Raw genomic sequence first — 12,686 nt, 5'->3', positions numbered from 1 at the left:
AAGCTTTTTTCCATGCTGAAGATGCAACTGGGCTTTTAGGATATTGTTTTTATTAGCATTAAGCTATTACACGATTAGATTAGTCCATGTTTAAGTCGAAATCAACGGAAAACAAATCCGAGCTGGTATTTTGAACTACACGACTTCCCGTAGCTCGTCCTGTTGTCCACCACTTCCTGTCTTATTCTTAATCTGTTTGTAGTAGTAAACAATTAGCTATCTTGCGTTTGCTACAATGTATCAACGCTCAGTGAGCACGACTGTTATGTGGAGGTTGCGTATTATCGATTAAAACCCAGTTTTGTATTTTAATATACAATAACACACTGGATTAGATATTTCACGCCGATTTGTGAATGTAAACAGTATACCTTCGTCATCTACCGTGGTCTAGCTGCTATACAGTAGCTATCGTCGCTGAACTCGACTCCTGCTCTTCGTTAACAGACGTAACTAGACATTCGCGATGAATTGTCGCTCGGAAGTTCTTGAAGTAACTGTGGAGGCGAGACAGGTTGAAGAAGCTATGTTAGCTTTGCTGCACACAATTTTGCTGCACCGGAGCACCGGGAAATTTCACTACAAAAAGGAAGGCACCTACTCCATCGGCACTGTGGGCACACAGGACATCGACTGTGACTTCATAGATTTCACCTTTGTCAGGGTGTCCTCAGAGGAGCTGGACAGGATGATCAGGAAAGCGGTGTCTGAATTCAAGGTGATTGTCTGTTTTAACGCGTGATTTCTGACTCTCGTGTTGTGAGGCCTGTACTTTCAGCTGTGCTTTTGTTGCAGGATGCTTTGAGCAACTCGGGCAGCGACGGCATGGGACAGATCTCCCTGGAGTTCTACCAGAAAAAGAAGTCTCGCTGGCCTTTTTCTGACGAGTGCATTCCTTGGGAAGTGTGGAGCATCAAGGTGAATGTGGTCAACCTGGCCAATGAGCAGGAGAGACAGATCTGCAGGGAGAAAGTGGGTGAGAAGCTGGGTGAGAAGGTGATCAACGTCGTTGAGGTCATAAATCGCCACGAATACCTGCCAAAGATGCCCACCCAGTCAGAAGTGGACAATGTGTTTGACACCACTCTTAAAGATGTTCAGCCATACCTTTACAAAATCACATACCAGATCACTGACTCACTGGGCACTTCTGTTAGCACCACTATGAGAAGGCTGATTAAGGATACACTAGCATTGTGAGAGAAAATATTTATGGTGTGGATCTTTCATATGTTTATGGTCCTGCTGTCATTTCTTTTCTATGTTTTGTCAGCTATACAGCGGAACAATGAGGCAGTGTCAGTATAATGGTGTTCTAATGTCTTTGTTGTGCTTCTGGTATCATTTGTACCTTAAGAGACTGAATTATGTAATCTTCATTTTAACAATCTCTTGCTTGTGCAAGCTTTCCCTTTTCTCTCATACACACTAGCAAATAACCGTGTTTATCAGTTTGGTTCCTTAAAATGTTCTCTTCTTGATAATGTCATCAGTGCATTACTGTAAATTTTGAATAACAATAAATGTTTACTTTAATTACAGCCACAGCTCTTGACGCAAAACATTGCTTCCATATTATCACGCTGGATCAGTGTAAAACGTTTTATGCAAAAGATCTGGCAGAGTTTGGGAACAGATTTCCTCATCTGTGTGAAAACTTCCTCTCTGCACAGTTTCATGGAGAGTATGACCTTCCACATGGGGAAGGACAGGATTTCCAGTTTGCCACTTTTCCAAATTAAAGCAAACACTTCCTAAGTTCACTCCCTTGTTTCCAGCCAGAAACTGCCACCACGGCCTGCACTTTGAAAAACATCCCTCTGTTTTCAGGATAGTCTGCTTGCCAAGAGGAAAACAACATGTGTGTGAATACATTAGGTCAACATGTACATTGGGTATAATTATCTGCTCTCTAGTTTGAGGGGACAAGGTGTAGAACATATTCAAAAGCATTAATCACTGAATCCCTGTACAGTACTGTGAAAGTATTTGGCCTCAGTTTTTAAATGATGATTTCATTTATTAAGGGGAAAAAATCAACATACCTGGTCCCATGTGAAAGAGTAATTGCTCCTTCTTGCCTCATATTGAATCAATTAACTGTAATTAGCCACATTTTTGGGAAAAGTGAGTTCAACTTCAGTGTCCACACCCGGGTCTGTTCAATCTAGAAATCACTGGAAGATTTGCATCCGTTACGTCTTCCATAAAACAAACACAGTATTTCATAAAAAGAACATCACACCAACAGTCAAACATGGTGGTAGTGTGATGGTCTGAGGTTGCATTAGTGCTTCAGGACTTTGATACCTTGCCATGAATTTGTGTTCTGCAAGCTTAAGCACAAGTGGGTTATCAAGCTGGAAAAAGATCCAAAAAACGTCAACAAGTCTGAAAAAAATAAAAAATCTTGCTGTTCATGCTCATAACCAATCCAGTGTGGCTGAAATAAAACAATTCTGCAAAGAAGTGTCAAAAATTCCTCCATAGTGATGTGAAGAACTCATCAAAAGTCACGGCAAACATTTGGTTGCAGTTCCTGCCACCAAGGGTGGCACAACCAGTTATTAGTTTAGGAAGCAATTATTTTTTTCACACAGTGACAGGTAGGTTTGGATAGCTTTTTTTTTAAAGCATTACAAATATCACTTAAATACATTTTGTATTTACTCAGACTGTCTTTGTCTAATATTCAAAATTGTTTGATGATCTCAAAATCTTGTAAATGCGACATATGTTAGAAACTAAAATCAGGAAAGGGCCACCTACTTGCTTTTAAGTTGAGGTTTTGTGCAGTAAATAAATATCAGAATTCCCAACTTCATTGCGTTGGTAATGCTGAAAGTACTGCAGTGATGAGCGGATCAATCAGTCAGCCAGTTGGCAGACAAGTAATTTGCAATACCTATGAGTTTTCTCAAACATTTCCACTCTTGGCTTGTCAAATGGCAAAACAACGACTTGTGCTCTAGTTTTGTAGCATTTGACTGAATCTGAGCAGAGAATATAGCCCTCTACACGTCTGTCAGCAGTCACAATAAACACTAGTGATGTGGTTCTACTGGCAGCCATATATACCCCTGCCACAACATATGTTTGACAGGTTATGTGGTATGTTTCAGATCAAGAGCTGTTTTTCATCTTCCCATTATATTTCTATTCCCATCATTTTGCTCCACGATAATCTCATGAGTCCAAAGAATTTTTTTTTATTTTGTTTTTTTTAGAAGTCTGCAAGAACTTTCGCATGTTTTCTGACAAAGTTAATCCGGCCTTCCTAGTCTTGAGTGTACTTTGACAAAGATACGCACACCTTCTCAAGAGTTTTCCAGACTTGGTTAGATGTGAAGAAGTTTTTCCAAAGTGAGAAAAACAAAACCTCTGTGATTACCCCTTCAGTAGTCTTCTTGGCCTTTTGGTGTTGCTGAGCTGAACAGTGCATTCCTTCTCTAAAGTTTTGCTCTTTCTGAAAGTTTTCTTTTTGTTTGATTGTTTTGTCAGCCTAATGCTCTTTCACTTGGTCCTAACAGTGAGAGTTCCACTTAACAACTACTAAATGCAAGGTCATCACAGATCAGCTTAGCCATGGAATAAAGAGGGAACAGGCCTTACCTGGTCATCAACTGCTTGTCAACAGTCTAATTATTTTGAAAACAATTTTAAAGCAGTGCTACATATAATTCAAAATCAGTTAATGCTTTTGTTAAAACCTTTAAATTAAAGTCTGCATTAGTCACATTGCAGCCATTTGATTTGATATTCACTGGGGAGGTGTACAAAGGTAAAAAATTATGTACAAGCATTTGGACAACAGCACAAGTATTTGGAATCCACCTTTTTACACATTATTCTATCCATTTAATTACTTAATCTACCTAGCAGCAATATGTAGCCAATTTATGAAGGCCAATTAGACTAACACGAATGAAAATGTAACCCAAAATCTTTTGATCCACCGTGAAACACTCAAAGTTGTTAAGTTCATAAATCCAACACCAAATGATCATTTATATATGTATATAATATATATATATACTCCATTGTTACTCTTTATTACAGAAGTGAAGCACAAAACTGTAGAAAAACCTAAACACAAAACAGCTGCAAGTCTCAAAAAGCAACAGCGATGCAACCAATGTTGATACAAATATTCATTATTGCAGTGAGAGCACAGGAATACTAAAAAGATCAAACTCTTGTTTACTAACAAAATCGGTACAAAAATCAAGAATACAAACACCTCCATGTACACAAGTCTATAAGCATTCCTGTGAAACTTTCAGAAAGTCTTTCTCACAAGAAATTAAGAGCACTATTATCAATACAGAATTTCCGCAAAGAATTTAACATCACAATGCAGCTTGCATTAATCATTTAGTGGAAAACAAAGTCCATTAGTCCATGTGGAGTTCTGTCTGTCAGGCTCCCAAACAGCAATAATAATTTATGACAAAGTTCTAAACTATCAAGCCGAAGCAGAAGTATATACTTGTACAAGAATACATTTGTAAAACAACCGGAATACAATCAAAACACAATCATTACTTTTCCAAGAAATCTTCAGGAAGCAGGAACACTCTGTGACCGTTCGTAGAATAAAGATTTGCTGTCTCGTTGCTTTCCCTCCCGTTAACGTCGCCACCTTGAAATGCCTGAGTCATAAGTGGTCTGAAGCTGTTGTGCTTTCACGTAAAATAACAAAATAGTTTTGTAAAGTTGCATAAGGCCATCGAAGCGCTGTAAAGCTCACTTAATAGTCCAATGTGTTCAATTGCAAAAAATTCTATCAGTGTATTTACACAACACTGGTGCCGCACTCAGCGATTGAGACACTGTGACAACGTTTGATGTGAAAGCTTCTGAAAGCTTACTCACAGGAAATATTTAATATTATTATAAGCCAAATACTGCAAGGATGTCTCGTATTTGGGACTTTATGAGATCAACCCAGCTCACTGTTTTTCAGCGACAGCCTGCATGGCTACTAGTGCACTGGTCTGAGCACCTTTTTCCACATAATTTAGCGACGTTTTAGTCATTTAACTTCAGAAAATAAATATTTTTTCTGTAATCTTCCAGTTGATTGCATTGTTTCACAGCAGGCTAATCATTAGGAAGATACTGTGTTTGTTGGTACTGAATGAAGACTGTATGTGGTATAGCTTTCTTATACAGACTGTCTCATTGAATTTTTCCATGAAATGAGTTGATGTGAATTCAATATGAGCCTCAAACGTAAGAACAAATGAGTGCTAAAAAAAAAAAAAGTTATAGATGCTTTTTATTGTCACTTTTACTCCTGCAGCCTAAAAACTCGGTCAGGGAAACATACTGATCCAGAGTAATCGCTGAGGATTATATCTTCCTACCAGAATCAAAAAAGTGCATATTGAATACATTGTTGAGGCCACCAATAATATCTTAAGGGATGTCAATCACATGTTTGTACAAAAAGCAAAAGCTCTCGTCTTTAAATGAACCGCAGCCTCCAAAATTTTAAAGCACTTTTTCCACCACACTCGGAGAGAACAACGTAAACACTTGTCCCGCCTTTTTCTCTACCTTCAGTCGAAAACATTGAGGGGTGCAACTCTTAAAACGACTAGATAGGTAAATACAACTAGACAACCAAAAGAGGTCTGAAACAGATAAATTCATATAGATCATTTTGCAAGAAAAAAAAATTATAGTCATCTCTTCTCACAGAGGAATCTAGCACTTGATTGCACATTCACGTTTACGCGTCTAAATAAACATGGCCACTTCAATATATGACATTGGAGGCAAGCGAATAAGCTATACATTCAAAGTCTTTTGTTTGTAGGCTGAGGTGTGTTTATTCTTATAGTAAGTATTGTCTCCCGAGAAAAAAACTCACTGCTATCGGCCATCTGAATCTTACATGTGACTGTGACTCTGCTCGTGGCTCCACAGACTGAAGGCCGTCTTGAAGGTCCTGTGGCAGAGTTTGCACATGTACTGCCTCTTAAATGTCAGGGCAGAGAGAGACGGTGCGTGGTAAAAGAGTGTGTCCGATTCCTGAGGGCCGCCTGGATTCTCCATGCTGTTTGACCTTGACAGGGGGCTTTGGCTGCTGGTTTGCCGTTCCAGTTCGGGCCTCTTGGTCTTGCTTACCAATGAGCTGCAGGGATCTGGGCTGCTGGACTCGTCGGTCCCTGCGGTTGCAGCAGCAGTAGCAGCAGGGACCGGTGCCGCCTGAGTAGATATGAGCACAGAGGCCTGTGGGGAGGGACGTTCTGAAGGGGTAAGTGGAGGGGAAGGGCTCAGAGGTGAGGGGTTTCTGTCGATCTCTTTGGCTCCGGGTTCGTTAGCAGTCGACATGTGAGACTGGAAGTGGCTCCAAAGGCGGAAGTTGGTCCTGAAGGCTTTGTTGCAGATGTGACAGATGAATGGTTTGATGTGGCATAGCAGCTCCTGGTGTCGTTCCAAGTCTTTGCGAGAGCTGAAAAGATTTCCGCATTTCTCGCACGGCCACACACCGGGTTCTTCGGAGCCACTTTTGGCAGCATCGGGGTTGTCCCGCTCACTCACAGCCTCCTCCAACGGCTCTTCCTTCACTACCAGCTTGCCATGGTGGCCCATGCTCAGGTCTTCAGGCACATAGGAGGAAGAGTCTTCAGAGTCATACATAGGTGGACCTGAGGAATCACTGTAACTGATGTTCTCTCTTGTGCTCTCGCTTGTTAGAGGCTCATCACTGTAATGCTCCTCCTTGAGCATTTCAGACTCCTCTTCATTGTTCTCTTGTTGCTTCAGGAGAATGTGGTCTTTAACAGTCATCATATTGTGGTTGTGCACCTCCACCTGATGGCGCCAAATGCTGAAGGAGGATTTGAAGGTGCGCATGCATTCCAGGCATGTCAGTTTCTTGTACTTACAATGTGCCTCGTGGTCTTTCTTGACAACTGGACTTGAGAATCTGAGGCCACAATAGGGGCACACGGTTGCATGGCGACAGCCTCTCTCGTGGTCACCCTGTTCCAGGAGCGATGACAGCTTCATATTGCAAAGTCTACAGGAGTAAACACCGGTGTCAGGGTTCTTCTGTTGAATGATCTCATCCTGTTCCTGGTAGAGGATGCTCTCCCTCGCTGTGTCCTGGTCAGCTTTTTCAGCAGGATGTGTCCTTAAATGCTGTCTGTACTGAGACTGGAACACAAATGTCTTGCCACAGTATGGGCATATGTAGCTGGGCCTCGACCTCTTTTTTGTAATTGCAGGAGACTGCAAACCCTGCTTATTCCTCTTTAACTTCCAAAGCAAAGCTTTCTTTATTTCTCTCTCTCTCACAATATCTATTAGCTTCTTTTGAAATTTCTCATCAAGAACAGAGGAGCTGGCGGACGACGCTGGGTTTTGTACTACACCATGCTGCGTTTGGCAGTGCGTCCACACTTTGAAGTTGGTATGAAAGCGCTTGTGGCAGATGTCGCAAGCATACGGCTTTTCCGGATTGTGATACATATTTACATGACGATGAAGCCCAGCACCTGACCGGAAAACCTTTAAACAATTCCAGCATTTGAAAATCTTGTTCTGAGGTGACTCCTCGCCGTCCTCGTTAGGGTCGCCGCTGGCATGCTGAGGTACTGCTTTTGACATATTCACGTTAACTGACAGAGCATGCTCTTTAAATAGTTTGCTCTTCTTTAATGGGTACCGTCTGTTGTCTGGCCTGTCCCTTCTTTTCCCCACAGGATTTAAGACTTCCCTGGGATCTTGATCATAATTAGTTTGAAAGTCTTTGAGACTGACTGGCAAAGAATCACCAACTGTGATGCGTACGATGTCCATGGGGTCAGCGAGTGGACTGCTGGGCTCAGCTTTCACACACACCTCTCCTTCTACCTGAGTTTCTCCATCATACCTGCCGGTATACTTTGACCTGAGAACCAGAGGAGACGTTCTTTTTGAGTCGCCGTTGTGGGCAGAGGTTTCTGGCACAGACGTCTTCAGTGCCATCTGTACAACTGACTGGTCTCGATTTTGCAGCTCCTTGAGCTCCAGCGTGGGGGAGAAGACTGGAACGGGGCTGTCCATGGATAATGACCTCCTGAGTAGGCTTTTTATAAGTGGCCCACTCCTGTCAATGGTCTGGCTTGGCTCACTAGCCTGACCCTGAAAGGGCACTTTGGTATTGTAGCGGGACTCCTGCTCCTCATTCTCCTCTTTATTGTCCTGGTCAGGGCCAGACGGCAGCCTGATGTGCTGCACTTCAGCATCACTGAAAGACACTGATGATGTCAGCTGGGGTCTCACGGGTGTGAAGTGTGATGAATTCCCTTTCAATATGGAGGCATACGTCCTCTCCAAAGCTTCACCCCGGTCAGGGGACTTCCTGCTGGGCTCAGAGTTTCTGACCGATTCGTACGAGTTGTGTTCCGAGGGAGGCCGAGTGGACCCATGAGCAGAGTGGGGAGATGTCGATCTCTCAGATGTTTTTCTCGGATAACTCGAGCGAGAGGGATGGGCCGTGTCATTCCGGACCCGACGCACAATGACGCTCCTTGTGTGGACATCATTCTCATCCCCCTCTGAGAACGAAAGCCTTTTTCTAGACACACAGTAGGATGCATGTGGCCTTGTTGACACAATGTTGGTGAGGAAAGGGATTCCGAGGCTGTATCCCAGCTCTTGAATGGCTGCCAGGCTGCCTTTGTCCACAAAGAGTGAGGAGGAGTAAATGTAATTCAAAACGATCTCAAAGGCGTCCGGCTCACAGAAGTCCAGGTTTACAACTGTCAGCGAGTCTGCGTCCATCCGCGAGAAAAGGGACTGGAAATACTCACTGCTGGCAGCCAGAACACTCTTATGGGCCTGGTACCTTTGGTCTCCCACAACCAGGACCACATCACACGCTTGTCCCCGCAGTCGCTGCTCATTCAGAGCCCCCAGCAATGACAGGGCGTGGGAGGGGTTACTGTAATGCACTAGGCTCTCCATGGCTGAAAGACAAGAAAAAAAGATTATATTATAAAAAGATTACATTTTATTGAAACAATGTAGGCATATAAACATATATATGCATATACTCTTGATCTAGATACATTTGCATACTTTAGATGTTTCAGAATTCTTTGGACATGGATGCATGAACAGGAATAAGCATCTACTAAATAAAAGCTGATGGGCTTTTGTGCACTATATTTATAATTGTGTGTGGTGTTCTTGTCAGTTCTCTGTGATCAGTTGAATATGACACCAAGTAAAAATTCATAGTCTCTGTATCAGGGGTGGGAAACTCCAGAGTCCTGCAGGTTTTAGACATCACCCTGGGTCAACACACCTGAATTAAATGATTAGTTCATTAGCAGGCCTCTGGAGAACTTCAAGACATGTTGAGGAGGTCGTTTAGCCGTTTAAATGAGCTGTTTTGGACCAGGGACAAAAACCTGCAGGACACCGGCCCCTGAGGCCTGGAGTTCCCCCATCCCTGCTCTGAATAGTAAAAATACATTGTTTCACTAATGAATAAAGGAATCTCAGTACGTGTTCTTCACATTCTTCCGTCATCGAATCTACTTCAAAGTTGACACTGGATTTTCTGCGCGCGCGCGCACACACACACACACACACACACACACAACACACACAACACACACACACACACACACACACACACACACACACACACACGGCAGTATTCTTGAAGCCTTTTGTCTGTTCTCCCCAAAAGCGAGCGACTATGTAATCAGTTCTGTTTGTTTGTCTATTAGCAGTCTAGCATCCACCGTTTTCAAGATATCCTATGCAAATTTCGTCTGATGGTAGACACCCATAAAAGCTCCGGCTGATTTAATTTAGGTGAAAATCAGGTGAAGATCACACCAAATATGAAAACCAGTCAAATCTGTTTATTAATCAGAGATTTATATGGATCGTATTCAAACTTCACAACAATATACTAGACCTTGGGGGACATGAGCAGCTAGTTTGGGTAAACATTTGACTTTGACCTTCAAGAAATCTTTCAAGCATAATATATCACATGAAAGGGCATCGGGAAAGCTGTACAACACACTTTTTTTCCAATACAACACCCTATCACACACTGCATGAATATATATTAAAATCTCAAGTTTTTACAGCTTAAAAAAGCTAAAGATTTCAGCTGGTTCTGCTCCAATCGTATGGGTAAAGATAATAAAGTACACTATTTTAGTATGTAGGGCTTCAAGGTCATAAGTCAAAGGTCAGGGTCACATGAATTAGGAAAAAGCGTTGGTTTCCATCGGATCGGATTCAAACTCTAAAGCATTAGTCCTTGGGGGGGGGGGGACATAAGCAATAAGCACTTGTTTGTTTGAGCTCGTTAGAATATTATTCAGGAGCTCATATACAACATGACTTCACGGTGAGACAAAAAGATTAATATACTACACCAGATCTCCATATTAACAACGCTGACATCAGCATGTTGCATGCACGAATAATCCAAGTTTTAGTGCAGCCTTTGGTGATCGTTCACGTTACGTTGCAACCATAACCGTTCAAAGGAAGTAGTAACACAATACAATAATTGCTGAGAACTACAGCTGCAGCCATTATTCATTATTAAGCAAACTGGCAATCCAATAACTGCAAACATGCCAAACATAGCAAAGCTCCAGTTTATCATGTGTGAAGATTTTATGCTCATCTGTTTTCTGTATTACTGAAAACAGCATAGCTCTCACTTTTCAGATGCTCATCTGATAAAAACACAAGACAGGATTATGTTGTCTAAAATACAGTAACAAGATTTATTTTGCTTACATTTTATTTATCCAAACGACCTATCAGTTTTATTATGAGCTATAAATATTGATGCCTTACAGACGGCTGTAAAAGTAAAGAAACAACTGGTTAAACTAGGCATCGTGTTTAACACAACGGGGTTTACAACTACATGTGCATTTTTTGTCTTGCTGTTGTTTGTGATGGTCACTAGAGGTCAAAGTTGAGCCTTTTAAAATATAAAATGGTGTAAAGGAACTCTCCACAGAATTTATGGAAATTACATCATGTTATCAGTCTGAAGGTAGGAAAAATGGAGTTCTGTCAAGTTGCCCTCAACCACACAGGGCACTACAGGAAGTTTAAAAGGTTTCAACTACAAGTTGAAATGCATTGTCTGCCTTGATCCACCTTCACCTAAACCATTAAACATCTACATTTATTTCTATGGTTGTAAAATGTAACTATCAGAGAAAAGCACTCTTGATATTTCAGGAGGCAGGTTTATTTGATGAATCTAGCCTGCTGTTTATACTGTCTGCTAAAAGATTCATCAAACATGGCACAGGATCCATTAGCATTTGTATGCTTTACAGCCGAGCTTAAACACCATTGTGCTGACTACTTCCATGTCACCCTTTGTGTGATGATCAAGTCTACTTGTGCTGTAATCGAAACTAAAACAGTTTAGAAAGCACACCAAGTTATAAAGTATTGACTTGAACAAAGTTTTCTTGCACTAAATTTGGGCTTTATGATGCGTTTTTCATCATTTTTCTTATAAATCTAATTTATTTTGTAGAATTCATGTAAGAAACTGCATAATATCGATGCACCTGCATCGGTCAGTGGTGAGACAACAATAATACTACTGAACAGCACTGTACTGTTACAAGAACAAACCCCATCTGACGCACAGCAATAGTTGTGTGATTAACATAGTCAAAAACAGGCACTGCAAAGCATTATATGCATGCATTTCATTTTCCTGAAAAAGGTGCTGCCTGGACGTCACGGCGTTTATTTTGGAAATTGTAACCGGAAGTCGCGTTACTTACGTCGGCTACTTTGACACTTGCTAAATATATTTATGGGCAGAACCCCCATTCATTCATCAAAAAACTAAAGATTGCCTCGTGGACTTTGGGTGAAAATGTGTGCTCCGTGTTAGGAAAAACACGGGAATGTTGGGTCGTGTCATGTTTTCCCAGAGGAAGCCGAGTGAAGCTTCGGGCATTAGATCATCCATGAGACGTGGCTCTAAAAGAACTTCTCCGACTGATATGCTGCTTTCACTTCACAACGCATTCGTACATTTCTTTTTTGTTTAGCTTCAGACAAACCCGAGGGTGCAACGCCTGGTCTCGAGCAGCTAACACCGAATAAAGAGGGGGAAAGTTGAGCGCGTTTCAATGGACTGCACCGCGCTAATCCAGAAATGAAAGTCTGCGCGGGCAGAGACGCCGTTTTGGCGTGTAAGGAGTCAGTTGTAAACGCTATCCCCGGTGGAAGTCATGGGCTTTTGGTTTTGTTATGTTTAGTTCTTTTATTTTTTTTCCCACCAAAAAAGCAAAAACGGCTCCACACCGGCCTGACACTGGAGCTGCTGCTGGCTGCAAAACAGGTTGTAGCTGGTCAGGTTTTTACAGCGACACAATCCCCCCTCCGAGTTACGTCAGGGAGGAAAAAGCTTCTCCTTAACAGCTCTCACCAACTGTGTCTGCGCCTCCCTGCTCGTGTTACTGAACGGTAACTTCGTTAGGCTGGCTACACTTACCCTGCCCGTCGTGAATACGGTCTTTCCTCCACGTAGCCGGGACTTTGTTCAGTGTTGTGTAGATTTCTCCGCGCTGGTCGTGATTCCATCCATCTTGAATTTGACGTCATCCCACACCAGGGATGAGGTCATCGCAGAGAGCGCTCGTCACGTGCACCGTGCACTGATAGGC

The 12,686-nt window shown here is 42.2% G+C and overlaps 2 protein-coding genes across 2 annotated transcripts; one reads left to right on the top strand and one right to left on the bottom strand.

Annotated features, from left to right (window-relative positions):
• Positions 1–17: 17 nt before the first annotated feature.
• Positions 18–4,218, top strand: atg101 (autophagy related 101). Its single transcript, XM_005926793.3, has 2 exons — positions 18–718; positions 796–4,218. Exons 1-2 carry the CDS (start codon positions 467–469, stop codon positions 1,198–1,200), a joined length of 657 nt encoding a protein of 218 aa, XP_005926855.1. The 5' UTR covers positions 18–466; the 3' UTR covers positions 1,201–4,218.
• A 1,037-nt stretch (positions 4,219–5,255) lies between these two features.
• Positions 5,256–12,642, bottom strand: zbtb21 (zinc finger and BTB domain containing 21). Its single transcript, XM_005926790.3, has 2 exons — positions 12,515–12,642; positions 5,256–8,966 (listed from the first exon to the last, which is right to left on the bottom strand). The coding sequence occupies exon 2, from the start codon at positions 8,962–8,964 to the stop codon at positions 5,899–5,901; it is 3,066 nt and encodes a 1,021-aa protein (XP_005926852.1). The 5' UTR covers positions 8,965–8,966; positions 12,515–12,642; the 3' UTR covers positions 5,256–5,898.
• Between the last annotated feature and the right edge of the window lie 44 nt (positions 12,643–12,686).

The sequence above is a fragment of the Haplochromis burtoni genome, unplaced genomic scaffold (assembly GCF_018398535.1).
Source record: "Haplochromis burtoni strain Fernald_Lab_line unplaced genomic scaffold, NCSU_Asbu1 Contig_24, whole genome shotgun sequence".
Lineage (NCBI taxonomy): Eukaryota > Metazoa > Chordata > Actinopteri > Cichliformes > Cichlidae > Haplochromis > Haplochromis burtoni.
The sequence above is the reverse complement of the archived record's forward strand: the minus strand, read 5'-3'. Positions and strand labels throughout refer to the sequence as shown.